Here is a 17,027-nt window from a genome sequence, read left to right as displayed (position 1 = left end):
TATATTTGAATTTGAACAAGAAATGCTTTATTTTTGCAAATATTAGAAAAACTGGAAAGAAATCACACATACACACACACACACACACACACAAAATCCAGTAGACTAATGGATCCAAAGAAACTGTAATATACGTTCAATTAACAAACACATTAAGTACAACTGGGCAACTTTTTCAATATGACATATGTCAGCATCAATGGTGTTGATGACCACTTTCATAAGATAAGGAATTAATGAAAGAAAGAAACAACTGGAATGGTCTCCAAAAAGCAGCTTACCAGAGTGATGTCTCGGGAAGCAGCAGCTGCACTCATGTGTAAACTGGGCTGTCTGACTGAACTACTGCAATCCAGGGCTCGAGCAAATGTTCCAACCGCACTAGGAAAACCAAAAAGAGAGAGACAGAGACAGACAGACAGACAGACAGAGAGAGAAATACATCAAAACTTTTCATATTATTTCCTTTTTCCCCTTTTGATGCTATGTCATTCTTCAGCAAATAGTTAAGAAACATTAAAGGATGAGGACATGACAAAAATATAGACACTTTAAAATTTGTTTCACATTTTATAAATTCATCAAGACAAAATTCTGTTCTCTCTACTAATAAGCTAATTTTAGGTACTAATCATTAAAATTAAGTAAATAATAATAAGTTTGTGTACAAAGGGAGGGGGAGAGACAGAGTAACAAGAAGAGAGGATAAAGGACTCAAATGCTCCTAACTACAGCTCATACTTTCATGAGTGTCAGGCAGAAGTGAATACACAAGTTGAAATGCAAGAAGAAAGAGATCCAAGTGGGCTTATTGTGCTTATTAGAGACTGCAGAGGCAGAGATGTAGAATTCCATACTTGGATGATGAGCTCCCCAAGATTATACTACCACATTCACCTGTTCTAGATTTCTTCTATCTACTATCTAATATGGTATCATTTCTACTATTTGAACTCTCCAACATAATACATTCTATCTTTTTAAATGCAAAATCCATCTATCTTAAAAATAATTTACTTAGATATACTTCCTGGATATTTTGGACTTTGTAGCTATATGCAGTATTTGCATCATAAATCTCTTTTAATTGGAGGGAAAAAAAAACAACTCCATGAAATAAATTAAACTATGTATATCTGGAGGCATTAGAGAAGTTAATCAGGCAATAAACATTTATTAAACACCTACTATGGGAGGCCCTGAGTTAAGTATTTCAGGAAAAAGGCAGTTTCCTTTTCTCAAGCAGCATCCAATAGAATCAGAGAGACACGTAAACAACTACATACAGGATAAATCTAAAATAACCAGCAAAGGAAGGACACTAGAATTAAAGGGATCAGGAAAGGTTCTCTATAGGAGCTGGAATTTTAGATGAAACTTGAAGAAAGCTAGGGAAGTTAAGAGGTGGAGATGAGGAGAAAAAGCCTTCCTGGCATGGGAGATAGCCAGGGAGAACTGTCTGGAATTGGGAAAAAGGACACTTTGTTCAAGGAATAGCAGTCAGACCAGAGTCACTGGACTGAAAGATACACAGCTGGGTGAAAGTTGTAAGAAGACTGGAAATAAAGAGAAGGGCAAGGAGAAAGGGAGTGATTTTAGAATAGACTAAAGCTCCACATACTGAACCCAATATTTCTTTGTACTTTCATTCCAGGTTTGGAAATTTGTTTTCATGGAAAGAATGTTGGCCAAGCATATGAAATGTACTATAAATACAAAAATCCAGTTCTCTACTATATACCTTAAGGTTTTGTCTGGGTCCCTTTTCTCACTTTGCATTTAATATCAAAATCTCATCAAATCAAATGAATTAGACATTTCTGTCTATGAAGATGAATCCCAGATCTGTAAATTTAGTCCAAATCATTTTCCTTAGCACTAGCCCTACATCTTCATCAGAATGAAAAGGAATAGAAAACATTTACTAAACACCTTCTATGTACCAAGAATTAAGCTAAGGGCTGTAGTTATAAGTAGAAAAGGCAAAGAAAAAATCCTCTTAAGGAGTTTTCATTAAAATTAGGGGAGACAACATAAAGAGTAAAGTTCTTCAACAGGCTCAGTTCAACAGTCCAACAGTAGACTTTTGCCTAGAGGCAAGAAGACCAGGCCTGCTTGGTTCAACATTGACTAGAAAAAATGACTACTGCTCATCCAAGAAAGACAAATGACCAAGTCCTGATCAAAAACCAAAGGGAAACAGGGTAGTGGATCCAAAGGTAAGAGTGGAATAGAACAGTAGGGGGCTGGAGGTAAGTTAGCATCCAACTAGAATGAGATTTCCAACCCCTGACCACAACTAGACAATGGTGTCTAAGATGGGAAAGATTAAGGTCTCTATAGGAATGTCAAGAAATGAAAACAACACTCATTCATCTAGCTAATTTCCACATTACTTAAATTTCCCACATCAATTCTCACTGGGGAAATTAGTTTATAGTATTTTGCTGTTCTGACTATTCCTAGTATGGATATCAAATTAGATAATCATATTATCTAATCATATATTAGATATATATAATCTAATATCATGTATTATATATTAATATCTAATATATTATTAGATATAATATATCTATTAATCATATTAATATATTAGCCATGTAATATTAATCATATTAATCCACTTATTCCTGTTTCCTAGTGTGTTTATTTTTTAAATAGGCATGAAGTCAGTATCTTTTCAAAAGCTTTTTTCTGCATTTATTGGTATAAGAAAATTATTTTTGCTGCATTTTAAATATAGTTTATTATATGGATAGAAATCCTAATATATTGAACCAACCCTTTTATTTCTAGAATAAATCCAAGCTAGTTATAATATATAATTTTTGTCTCATTATCTTTCCCTCTGAAACCCAAACTTCTTCCTAACTTTCCTAATTTTTATCAAGGACAATCTTATTCTTTTCAGGTTTGTCATCTCATAATTATATTCAACTCCTTTTATTCCCTCAACTCACTCTCTATTCAATAGGCTGCTCTTGTCAATCCTAACTCCAAACACCTTTTGTCCCTTTCCTCTCAATACTGCAAATTTTACTTCTAATTTGTAGAAATGCAAACAAGCAAACAAGCAAACAAACAACAACCTCTCCAAATTGGAATCTCTGCTTCCAGTCTTCCCATTAATAATCTATCATCCATATAACAACGATGCCGATATTCCTAAAGCATAGGTATAAATACTCTAGACAAATTAGTAGGTTTCTAGGCTAAATTACAAACTCCACATTTTGGCATGTAATACTTTCCATTATCTGGCTTCAATGTATTTCTCTAGATTAATTTTCACATTACTGATGTGTTTCAGCTAAACTGTTTTCCTGTTGTTGATCGTCTATAACATTTAATCATTTGTCTAGATAATTTTTATTAAAAAAATTTTTGTGTTAACTTGAAAAAACATTTTAAAATTTCCATATATAAATAACAGAAAAAGCAAACTGTAAATGAAAACACAAATCTGTATTATGTACAGCTTATTATATATATATATATGTTACATTTAACATTTTAATATTAATATCATCCTTGCTTATCTATTTCACCTTGTGACATTCTTTTTTTCTCCCTTCACTGGTACCTTTTTTTTTCTTTTACTTTTGGCCAAAAAGAAATCTGTTTTAATAACAAATAGAGGGGCAGTTAGGTGGCACAGTAGATAGAGCACCAGCCCTTTAGTCAAGAGGACCTGAATTCAAATCTGGTCTCAGACACTTAATACAGCCTGGCTATGTGACCCTGGGCAAGTCACTTAACCCCAATTGCCTCAGCCAAAAAAAAAAGTATATTCAAGCAAAAAGAAATATCACATTGTATTTGTTATGCCTAAAAATGCACATCTCATTTTGGACATATAGACCATCATTACCTGAAAAATGTTTCATCATTATTCTGTAGTTACAATTATAGTAATTACAATGATCAAAGTTCAAAACTGCTTTACTTGATAAGACTGTAATTCATTTATAAAGTAATTCCAGATTTGCTTATTGCATTCTATATCAGTTTGCATAGGTCTTCCCAAGTTTGTCTGAATTCATTCCTTCCCTCCCCAATTTATTGATGCAATACTTCATTAAACTCATGCACCATAATTTATTCAATAATTTCTAATAGAACAGGCACTCCTTTTGTATTTTTTTTGGAATAACCAAAAAAATCCTAGCTATATATACTTTAACATACAAAGGAGTCACTTCTGTTCTGTCTTTGATTTCTTTGGAAATCAATGGCTGATAGTGATTTCCCCGAGTCAAAGTGAATGCTAGTGATTTCTCGTCATTCGGAAGTTTTTCAATTGTGTCTGATTCTTCATGAGCCCATTTGGGGTTTTCTTGGGCAAAGACACTGGAGTGATTTGTCATTTTCTTTTTCATCTCATTTTACAAATGAGGAACCTGAGAAAACAGGATTAAGTGACTTGCCCAGGACACCTAACTAGCATCTAAGGTTGGATTTTAACTCAGGAAAATGAACTCTTCCCAACTTCAGGCATGGCCTCCAAACACTCAACCACCCAGACATACCTAGTGACTTAAGGAAAGCTCCAAACTGCTTTTTCAAAATGACTGAACCAACTGACTATTCCAGCAACAATAATTATTATTCTATCCTCCAACATACCTACTGATTGCCATTTTCAACAATCTGATAAGTGTGATGTAGAATCTCAGGAGTCCTTTTAATTTTCATGCTTCTAATTTATAGTAATTTCAATCATTTTTTCATATAGTTGTTGATAGCTTCTCTTTCTCTTCTTGAAAACTGCTTTTTATATCCACTGATCATTTATCTATTGAGGAATTGAAATATCTTATAGCAACATTTGTATTAATTGCCTATACATTTTATATATTAAACTTTTAATCAGAAATTGGATGAATTTTTAATCAATCATGTTTCCCTTCTAATTCTGATATCATTAATTACTTGTGCAAAACTTTTCAATTTTATAAAATCAACATTATGAATCTTTTTCCCTGTGATGTAATCTATTTGAATTCAGTCAAGAAATCTTCTGCTATCCATAATTTATTTTATTTATATTTATATATAATAATATAAATTATATAAATAAAATAAATTATATTTATTACAATGGCATAAACCAATAATTAGCAATTCATATCTATTTAAGACTTTATTTTTGTAAAAGAAAGTATTTTGCAAGTTATTAATGCAATACTCTATATCTTGATAAAGGACTTTATAGAGGTATTATACATTCTGTGTTTTGAATAGAATTTTTTTATTCTTTCCTAATATATTGTGTTGATAACAGATAGAAATACTGATAAATAGTGAGTGTCTTGGTGTTTTATTCCTCTAAGTTTAACATCACTTTTTTTTTCTTTTCATAATTTTCTAATTAATAAAAATATTTTATTTTATTTTTTAAAATTTATTTATTTATTTTTTAATAGCCTTTTATTTACAGGATATATGCATGGGTAACTTTACAGCATTAACAATTGCCAAACCTCTTGTTCCAATTTTTCACCTCTTACCCCCCCACCCCCTCCCCTAGATGGCAGGATGACCAGTAGATTAACATCACTTTTTAATCTTGAGAGACTACACATTAACAAGTCATATATTTCAGCCTCATTCCTGCAGCAGCAGTCTTACAATTAAATCTACAAGCCTGAGCAATTTTTAAAAATTTTAATTTTAATTTCAATATGGCTCCACACAGAAAGCAGTGGTTATAATAAATTGTTTTTATTAATTGTACAAAAAAATTTACAAAAATTCCATGGTGCTCTTGTAAAGCAAAAACCTTTTTATAAAAAGGGATTACAAATAGGGCTTTACAAAATCCTAAAGGAGAGAATCCAGAATCCATTTGTCCAAATTAGGTGAATTATTGAGGAATTCACAAAGTTAATGCTAAATCCTGCACATCTCAGAACCATGAAGAGAGGCAAAACAATAATGGACCTTGGCTTATGAATGCTCATGACTATAAAGAATTTTAGAAAGCCCCAATGGTGGCCCAAGCCAAGATTCCCATTTTCTTTCTTTCTCTTGGCTTTTGGACACCAACAAGGCAATTCCAAAGATAAGTTACAAGCTTTCAATATGAGATAGCAAGGGAAAATGTGATTAGTTTAGGAAGCAAAAATAAGAAATGTGAAGACAAAGGTGGAATAAAATACATATCAGTAATTGCAACGAAAATAAGTAGAGATGATCTTAAAAATACACTTATACCACAGACAAACATCAACTAATAGTAAAAGCCAAAACAATTTAAGTACAATACAATCCAATTGTGAGTTTAATGCTTTACTGCTAACGAGGGGAGGGTAGGGAGAAAGACAGTTATAAGTCAGAGTTTAAGTTAGAGACAATGGAAAATTTTGATTATTCCTTGGAAAAGGTGGTAGGATTTAAAGAAAATTAAATTCTTGAATGTTTTTGTGCTACTCCATCATCTGTGAACCTATTATTTGCAAAATCACTTAAGTAGAATATGAGATTTGCTAATATGCATTTTTAGAAACATTTAGCAACATGAAAACTTTGTTATAAAACTTTACATACCCTTTGATCCAGCAATAGTCCTCTATATCTATATAATATATATATATATATATATCCCAAAGTGATTTAAAAAGCCAAAGACGGAAGGAAAGGAAAGGAAAGAGAAGGGATCTAATTGCACAAAAATATTTATAACAGCTCTTTTTGTGCTGACAAAGAACTAGAAATTGAGATCCACAGCAATTAAGGAATGGCTGAACTAGTTGTGGTATATGATTACAATGTAATATTATTGTGCTATAAAAATCATGCATAGGCAGATTTCAGGGGAAAAAAAAATACCTCAAAAGACTTATATGAACTAATGCAAAGTGAAATGAGTCACTTGTGGAAGTTTCTAAGGTTGTCTTCTCAATCTTCCCATACCAATAGTATTCTCAAGAAGATAATCTCTGAGCAGTTCTTGGCATTTCCTTGTAATGCAGAGTGCTGGTTTTCTAAGTAGCTTTCACAGAGGGACCATTCCCAGGGTTGAAAATTGAGTTTGGCTAGATCTCATAGCAGAGAGCTTTATCAAAGTAACAAGTTAATTTTGACAAACTAGAGCACATTCAAGAGAAAACGAAAGACAGCCTGTTCCCAGAAGGGCATTCTATCTCTGTAAACTTCTCAATTTAAAGCACAACTATGCTAGACTGGAACTTTATTTGTTGTCCCAGCTCCTCTTCTCTAAGAGTTCCTGAATTGGTGAAGTCAAGATCATATGAAACTGGAACTTCCTGAAGATTAAGAATCTTAAATCAGCAATTGCTCCATAGTTATCAAAAATGTAGTAGGAATTTTCTACTCAAATAAGGCAGCACAGAATACAGAAAGGTAAAATGTAATTTATCTATTTAAGAGTATGATACACACCATCAGTGGGTGATGGATGTCATTAATAAATGTTTCATATGAAAGTCTTGTATTTCATGCTGCCCCTAATACCCAGTCATGGTGAAGTACAAAAAAAAATGAGTTAATCTGACATGATTAAAAATTAAGTATTTGCTGAACACTTTTTACAAGCTAAAATATTCCTAGGTACGGTAAAAGAAAAGAATCAGAAAACTTCTGCCATTAAAGAACTAACAATTGTTTTTAAAACATTTTGGGAAGTAGGTTGGGGGAGTTTTTCCAGTACAAACATAAGTCAAACAATGGGAGAATAATATTAGATAGGACTAAATTGTGTAATTCGCTACAAATGCACTGATAATACAGATGGAGTAGAATAAAATAAAATTTATTAATTCACAAATGGAATCTTTGTTTTTAATAAGTTTTTATTTTCAAAATATATGCAAAAATAGTTTTCAACATTCACCCTTGAAAAACCTCTTTCAAATTTTTCTCCCTGCCCCTTTTCCCCATTCCTACCCCTAGACAGCAAAAGTCTAACATATTTCCATATTTATCATGCTGCACAAGAAAAACCAGATCAAAAAGGAAAAAAAAAAGTATGAGAAAGAAGAAAAAGCAAACAAACAACAAAAAAGGTGAAAATACTATATTATGATTCACATTCAGTCCCCATAGTCCTGTCTCTGGATGCAGATGGCTTTCTCCATCATAAGTTCATTGAATTTGGCATGAATTATCTCATTACTGAAAGCAGTCATGTCCATCAGAGTAGATTATCACATAATTTTGCTGTTGCTGCATACAATGTCCTCTGGTTCTACTCGCTTCACTCAGCATATAAGGTCATGTAAGTCTCTCCAAGCCTCTCTAAAATTATAATTATTTCTTATAGAATAAAAATATTCCATAACATTCATATATTGTAATTTTTTTAGCCATTCCCCAACTGATGGGCATCCACTCAGTTTCTAGTTCCTTAACACTACAAAAAGAGCTGCTACAAACATTTTTGCACATGTGGGGCCTTTCCCCTTTTTTATTATCTCTTTGGGATACAGACCTAGTAGAGATACTGCTGGATCAAAGAATATGCAGTCTGATAGCCCTTTGGGCATAGTTCAAGATTGCTCTCCAGAATGATTGGATCAATTTACAACTCCAGCAACAATGTATTACTGTACTAGTTTTCCCACAACACTGATCATTATGTTTTCCTGTCATCTTAGCCAATCTGAGAAGTATGTAGCACCTTAGAGTTGTCTTAATTTTCAATTCTCTTATCAACAGTGATCTAGAGCATTTTTTCATATTAATGAAAATGGTTTTAATTTCTTCATCTGAAAATTGGCTGTTTATATCTTTTTGGAAAAAAAAAAGAAGTCCTCCTTTACAATTGGCATGCTATTTCTATCTACACAACTGTACAGGTATCTATATCTTTCATTTCATCACTATTCACAACCTATACCATAGTTCTGGGCTCATCAGCTTTGGCCAAAATTATTGCAATGGTCTTTTTAATCTTCCTTCTATACATCCTCCACACACCTGTAAAAAGGATTCTCCATTTTAAGAAAACTGTAAAAAGTTTGTCCATGTCATACCCCTACTCAATAACCTTGTGTCTTTCCATTCTGCTCCAAAATTTAAGGATAAATTCCTGTATGGCTTTTAAAGCTATTTGCAACCTTGGCCCCACCCTATTTTCCTAATCATATGAGACAGTCCCTATATTACTCTTCTATGATGCATTCTTCATATACTACACGGTTTGAGCAAACTAACTACACGCCATCACTTGTCTTACTGCCTTTGTACTGACCATTTATTATGCCTAAAATATTTCAGTTCCTCAAAGACTCAAGCCAAGTGTCACATTCTAATTAAATCCTTTCTTGAGCTCAAAACTCACCACCATACAATTTATATAATACTTTACTACTTATTCACAAATACTATCTTATTTGATCCTCACAGCAGCCCTGTGAGGTAAATGCTATTATTAACCCCATTTTATGGATAGGAAAAGTGAGGCAAATAACGGTTAAGTGACTTGACCAGAATTCCATAGTTAGTAAATGCACATGGCCAGATTAGGCCAGGTCTCTCTGACATCAAGTCCAATCTACTATCCCACATATTTTCTCCAATTACTAGTTCTTCCACAGAATGGGCTTATGTTCATTTTTAGTACATAAGTACATTGCATTCAAACTATCTGACAGCAAAGTGCTTCACTTTTGTCTCTATATCTCCATTGCCTAGCACACAGCAGACAATTAAATTTCTCAATTAAGCGATTTAATTCTAAAAACACAATGCTAAGGAATTTGTACATAAGTAGGAAATGTCACTCTGCCCTTCAATTATAAAGACAGTACATTGCACCTCAGTCAGAAAACAAGGGTTTAGGAAGAATATATATGTGAGAGGAAGAAATGTCCTTCTATTTGTAACCTCAGTACTTAGCACTTGGTATCAAGTTGGTTTGATACTTGGTATCAAAAAGCTTCTTGTCATAATACAAAGGATTATGAAGTATGAGAATATGAGTTCAAGTCCCATCTCACAGACTATCTGCTGCCATCATTATCATTATAATCATTTTTAATCCTGGAAACTTTTTCTCTTTTAGTGCAGCCCAAGATCATATTACATCTTTTAATTATAACATTCCACTACTATCTCACACATAGCTCACATTCCACCAAAACTCACCTTTTTCAGATAAAACAGCTGTTATCACACCTCCATCTTTTTTCGTAGGGTGTCATTTTTAGAGTCCAAGAGTGAGGCTTTATGCATCACTACTAAATCTCAGGGGCAGCTAGATGGCACAGTGGGTAAAGTGCCAGGTCTGGAGTCAGGAAAATCTGTTTACATCCAGCCACAGACACCTAGGAGCTGTGTGACTTCAGGTAAACCATTTAACCCAGTGTGCCTCCATCCCTCATATGTAAAATGAGCTGGAAGAGAAATGGCCAACAACTCCAGGATCTTTTCCAAGAAGACCCTACAAAGGGTCATGGAAATGACTGAGCAACTGATTTTCATCTAATTAGACTGAGTCTAATACTCTTAATTAACTCTTGATTAAATAACTCTTGATCCTTGTATGTAATGGGCTGATGTTTGAGTTGATGCACTGAGGTCCCAAGTACGTGAGGCTAAATAGTAATTGGGCTATACTCTATTAATATACATGATTGGATAAAGAATGGTCCCTGCCCACTCTCTGTGCAAGTCCTGATGTGTTGTATAGGAAATGACGATTTTGGTGGGTGGAGGCAGAGAGAAAGAGAGGAAGAGAAGCTGAGGGAGATTGGGCCTGGGTTCGATACTCCTAGCTGCTGGTCCTGTGGCTGCTGGTCTAGCTAGCTTCTTGACTCAGCTGCATACATTGCTATCGCCGATTCTCTTCCACCTCCGATCCTTCTTCACTGAGAATAAAGATAGATGATTTTCCCCTAACCTGAATTCCTGACTCCTGCTGATTTAAAATACACAATCTTCACACTTGTATCTTGTCCTCGACTGTGTTAACTGTGCCTCGAATTTTGGGGGCTTTTTTTTTTTATCATCTCTAAATGTGAATATACTACCTATGCCTTTATTCATATACTAAATATGAAACAATACAGGAAAGTGTGTCAATCAGGGACAATCCATCAGAATCCTTTTCTGTGCAATTACTCTGTTCTAGTCATTTGTAAAATTTCTGAATCTATCTAATTATATTATTATCTGGGTCTACATATCTTAATCTTCACAATAACAACATGAGATCTTGATAATAAATATTTTTCAAAAAATAGGAGATACTTGATTATATTTTTCTAAAAATACTGGCAAATTATATTTATAAGCATTCTTCTTTACTAGTTTAGTAACCCTTTCAAAGAAGGAAATGTTAGTCTAAAATCATTTGCGCTTGATAAAGTGATATTCATCAATCACTTTTTTAAATGATTCATCCTAGAATAATCCCAGTAAGTGAAACCTGGCTTAGTACCCTAGAGTCCAAAGGATCTATTCACTTCCCCTTTTTGAACATCAGTATCAAACTTACCTTTACCCAATTTTATGACACTTCTAGTCTTTTCAAGATCTTTCAGATATCACTCACAGTGACTTAGCTAGTACATTTGCCAGTTAGTACCCAATATGAAATTCATTTTCCCCAGGTTACTTGAATTCACCAAGAGTAACTAAATATTATTTCATTATGTCCTTACTTATTCTTGAATATCAACTACTTTCAGTCTTTTTGAGCTGTTATTTCTGGAGAAATGTCATTTTTGTCAGTGAAGAAAATAGAAGTAAAATAAGAAATTAAAGAGTACTGATTTCTCTTTGATGTTAGATAGCACTTTTCTATCCACCTGAAATATTTTTCCTCCTCTTTCTACTAAGGAAAGAGTGAGAAAACTAGTCAGAGACAAAGATAGAAGAAAGAAAAAATGTTAAACTTTAATCTCTTTGGATAACTGAAAAACACAGAGCACTTTGAGAAGTTTTTCGAAGAGAAGTTATTCTTTAATTGAGCTTACCGTGCTACAACTAAAAATTGGTCAATCTGCCGATCAGTAAGAGGGCTGTTTGGGTCCCAAACTTTGACCTCCAATTTTGATTGTTCTCTGCCATCTGCTTCTCCTACACAAAGTAAAGGTTATACAGAAGTCTGATTATTTGAAATATATTATCTTTGAATATAAAAAAAAATCTCTTAAAAAAGAATCCCTAGAACAGTATTACAAAATTACTAAATTTACATTAAAATTGAGTTTTTCTATCATAGTAATTTAATTCTTCTTAATATATTGTTGAAGACAGTTTAATTCAGCAATACATTTATTCATCATATTATATACAAATATATACATGTTGTATATAATAAGCAAATATATATAACATATATTCATTCTTTCCATTCAAAGCTACTACAATCTCTTAAAACAAATGTTCCTTGTGCTACTTATAGCTAAAGCCAACAGAAAAGTGGTGAGTTGTGCTCCTGCCACTAAACTCATGATAGTGACAAGACATAGGAAGTGGTCAAAAGGAAAGTAAAAGAAGAATAATAAATACGGTTTTATTAAGCACCCATTATTTGCTAAGCAGAACACCAGATACTGAAGATAAAAACACAAAAGTGAAAGTTCCTTATTTTCAGTAAGTTGCCATTCTACTCTACTGGGGGATACAATATATCACAGATAAGTAAATACAACTCCCTAGGGAGTGAATTCAATTTTATACTACCCCCTAATCTGGAATCCTTTGCCACATGTCAATGATTTGTCATTGATCACTTCCATCAAACTCAAAACCTGGATTACTGCCATCTGAGGCTTTCCCCCACATTTATGCGCTGAAGTAAAAATAGACTGAAAGAAATCATGAAACTGTGGTGATTTCTCTGCTACAAATTTGTTATCTAATCTGAGTGATCACTACAAGCAGATTATCATTCTGATCCTCCCTAACTGAGGAACTGCTGTATTGTTCCATAGTGACTGTTTGAGACCATCCAAATTAGCCCAGTAAGCATAGATGTTCCCCAAATCTTTTAGACTCTCTTCTCTATTCCCTGCATACTATCTCAACTATTTGTTATAGATAACAAATTTGTTATCTAATCTGAGTGATCACTACAAGCAGACAATCATTCCGATCCTCCCTAACTGAGGAACTGCTGTATTGTTCCATAGTGACTGTTTCAGACCATCCAAATTAGCCCAGTAAGCATAGATGTTCCCCAAATCTTTTAGACTCTCTTCTCTATTCCCTGTATACTATCTCACTATCTCATCAGTTCCCATTGGTTCAATGATTTTTAGGCTGATTCCCACATCGATTTTTCTAGCTCTACTCTTGTTTCTTGAGTTCTAATACTATATTACCAATTAGAAATTTCAGTTAAAAGCACTCAAACTCAACTCAACTCCATTTCAAACTTAACACTAATACATTTCAAATTCTCTCCCCAATTTCCCAACAACTTAAAGATTACCACTACCATTCTAGTCAACTAGGCTCACAGTCTTCATGTCACTCTCAATTCCTTCATCTTACTCATCCCATTATTTCAAAAACTGACAAATCTTATTTCTTTCTTTAAAACATCTCTCACATGTTTTCCCTTTGTTCCATTAATTACCATTAATATGGTAATACTACCATATTAGTTCAGGTTATGTGGCCTTTCTTCTAGAATGTAATAGTCTTGTATTCAATCTTCTCTCCTTTTCAGTCCATCCTTCACACAGATGCTAGTGATCTTTCTAAAACACAGGTCTAACTACCTTGTCTTCCTACTTATTAAGCTTTAATAGCTCCCTATTATCTCGAGGATGAAATATAAACTCTCTATTATGTAAAAATTGTTCACAGCTTTCTCCTCCCTTTCTTTCTCCTTTCTTCCTTCCTTTCTCCACAGACGGTGCAATTTGTCCATACTGCCCATTGTTCCCTACAAAGTTAGATAAATCTTCCATCTTTATGCCTTATGCTCCCCACTAGGGCTGGAATGCTTTTCCTCCTAACTTCTGTCTTTTAGAATCCCAGTTCTCTTTAAGATTCAGTTCAACTACTACCTTCAGTCTAGCATGACATCTTTCTGGCCATCCAAAGTCTATAAGTGCCTTTTCCTCAAAGACAACTTTTTTTTTTTTTTTTTTTACTTTTTAAAAATTTTTTTTTCATTTTAAAAGGTTCCTTTTAATATACTTAATATGATCATCTAGGTACCAATATAAATGTCTTCTAGATTATAATTTAAGTTTCTTAAGAACAAGGATTTTTTTTTTTTCTTTTCCCTTTTCTTTGTATTGCCCAGAGTTTAGCACAGGGTCTGGCAAATAATAAGCACTTGATTAAATGCCTGTTGATTGTTAAGCCCCTTGACTTGAGACAGAGCACCAAAGTGATGATCAACTATATTCTCTGTAATGGGAACTTCAATTACAAAGGAGACAATGAAAATATGATTTCAGATGAAAATATATCTAAACTTTAAAATCATGAAACATTTATGAGTCATTTGAAATTTTATCCTTTAAAATATGTGATGTGATTATATATGTGTATGTGTGTGTATATATATATATATATGTACATAGATAAGTATATATATATATTTATCTATATATACATACACAAAGAATTAAGTTATCAGTAACTCATCACAGGAATTCATCATTTATATCATAGACAGTATTATAAATTATTAACTTCTTATAACTGTGAAAAAACTAAGTTCAGTGTCAACTTAAAGTAAATTGAGGAAATAAAGGAAATTGAGGGAATTTACTTAAAGTAAATTGAGGCTGCTATATAGCCTTTGGTTGAAAAGGAAGAAAGATTCAAGAGGACTAAGAAAAAATTTTTTAATCTTTAATTTAATTGTTCCCTTTGGCTCCAGTTGTTCACCAGCTTTAATATCCTATTTTGAGACCTCTCATTCTTCCTCTCTCTCTCCATCCTTCACAAACCCCCACTCCCCTATGAAATCTATAACACAATTATCTTTTTACTTGTTTCCTACATTTCCTCAAAGAATATTTAGAATTTTGAATTGGAAGGAGTAAACCATCACTCCATATTTCTTGCCCTCCCTCCACATCAGCCACACAGTAAGAGGATGAGGAATGAGAGCAGCTGGCAGGCCAGTCCAAACCCAGGCACAGACTTGGCTCAGGGCCCTCTGCAACACCCTCAGAGCCTAGTAGCTTCATTATTCATCTGCCATACACTATCAACTCTATGGCTACTCAAGTTTCTTTCCCTATCCCTGTAGTAACCAATCACCAGACACTTAGACGAAAACTATCCCTAGCCCTCTGACATCTCTCATCTCTATGCTTCTCAACCCTCTCCTACCATTTTCCTACTCCAACCTGCCAACCCTTCAATAATACTTTCTGAAATTCCCCTTCAATAATAAACAAATTCCATTTCAAGCTGGACCTCTCTCACACTATTTCCATCAAATAGCCAAACAAACTCACATTTCTCCTGCAATCATTTCCAGTGCTGGATATATCTTCTCTAATCACCCCTCTCCCACCTCAACTCCACAAATAAGCAAAAGCAAAAACAAAAACAGTTTGTCACATCCAGACTGTTCAGCCTTTTCCCCATTCAATCAAAAATTTCTATCTAATCTGAATTATGGGGGCTGTACTATACTAAACTCTAGGTCATTCTCCTTTCTCGAGGAGTTTAACAACAAACTGACCATTTTCTTCTTACCAACTTCTACCTTTATACTAGAGAATTTTAATATTTAGACAGATGGTCTGTGACACCTACTTATACATGAGTTTTCTTAAATCCCTATTAATTTACTCACCCATAATGATGGTCTCAAATTAGATCTCACCATAATTCATAAGGATTTCACTTGCCTAATTAGGAACTCCTGACTTTCTCTTGTTTGATAATAACTACCTATCATTCCATTTTTCTTAATACCTCACTCGCCTACACTCTTTGGATTAATCTATATTCTTTCTACCACCATTCCCCACCCCCCAACTAATTTTCCACTTCATTTTTCACCCTTCCTAACTTCTATAAAATAATTAACCATTTCAATTCTACAGTCTTCCACTCTTGAATCCTTTTTTTGCCAAATCTCAAGCCTAGATAACTCTAGTCTTTGGCTCCTCACTCCTACTGGTTCCTGATCAGTTCCTACTCACTGGGTGCTGAATGCACTCAATTAGGCTGGCCACATTGTTCGAATGCCAAATGTATACTTGTCAAAATGACTATTTTCTGGAGAACTCACACAGGGCAAGAGACATAAGGTGGTTAGAAAAGGCAATACAAGAACTTTAGATCTAATTGTATGACATGGGAGACAAGGACACAAGACTGCCCAGCATGGCATGCCCTCATTAAAGAAGGTTCTGTGCTCTCAAAGTTAGAGAAGCTACACAATATGTTCAGAGGGACTATTTGTGTCCAACCTCTGGCAGATTATTGAACGCAACTTGTATTTGTCTGATCAGCCACATTCAGACACAGTAATTTGACTTTAACATAGCGATTTAATTCTGGTCCTCTTTGAGAACTAAGGACTACCCAAACAATTGAGTACACTACAAACTGATGTTATCCAAATTCAATCAGCCCTCACTAAAGCAAGATGATCCTTTTATTTCTGCCTAATTCATTTTCCATTTCATTCCCCACAGAAGCTATTCCAAACCTCTTTCCTTACAAGTCCTTACCCCAAAGTATTCCACTTGCCACCTGAGCACCTTGCATCTTAATTTAGTTTAAAAACTGAAAGCATTCAACATTAACTCTTTCTTCCCCCATCCCTTTTTATTTCAAAACTTTTTGACATCATATCCCACTCTCTCCTTTTCCATAGGTCTATGATAAAGATGTGGCCTCTCTCTTTAGCAAGACCAATTATCTCTATTTGTGCACTTGATCCCACCTCTTCCCTTCTGGTCTAAGCAGACTGCAAATTCAATAATCCCTTTTCTCCCTTGAATATTCAACTTCTTCCTAGCCCCTGTTTCCTTCTCTAAAAACTAGAAACCAGGCTCTAGTCTCCCTCATTAAAAAAAAAAAAAAGACTTGAGAGAGACTGGCATAGGGCTGCCTGGCATGGC

At 34.0% G+C, this 17,027-nt stretch overlaps 1 protein-coding gene across 2 annotated transcripts in view; it reads right to left on the bottom strand.

Annotated features, from left to right (window-relative positions):
• The window catches only part of MTA3 (metastasis associated 1 family member 3), a 171,907-nt gene that overhangs the window by 67,138 nt on the left and 87,742 nt on the right, over positions 1–17,027 (bottom strand). For both annotated transcript variants that reach the window (XM_031950410.1, XM_031950411.1), the window contains exons 7-8: positions 11,946–12,048; positions 282–381 (exon numbers count right to left, since the gene is read on the bottom strand). In XM_031950410.1, coding sequence (XP_031806270.1) covers positions 282–381; positions 11,946–12,048 — 203 coding nt within the window. The remainder of the gene's footprint in view (positions 1–281; positions 382–11,945; positions 12,049–17,027) is intronic.

This window comes from Sarcophilus harrisii, chromosome 2, assembly GCF_902635505.1.
Source record: "Sarcophilus harrisii chromosome 2, mSarHar1.11, whole genome shotgun sequence".
Taxonomy (NCBI): Eukaryota; Metazoa; Chordata; class Mammalia; order Dasyuromorphia; family Dasyuridae; genus Sarcophilus; species Sarcophilus harrisii.
The sequence above is the reverse complement of the archived record's forward strand: the minus strand, read 5'-3'. Positions and strand labels throughout refer to the sequence as shown.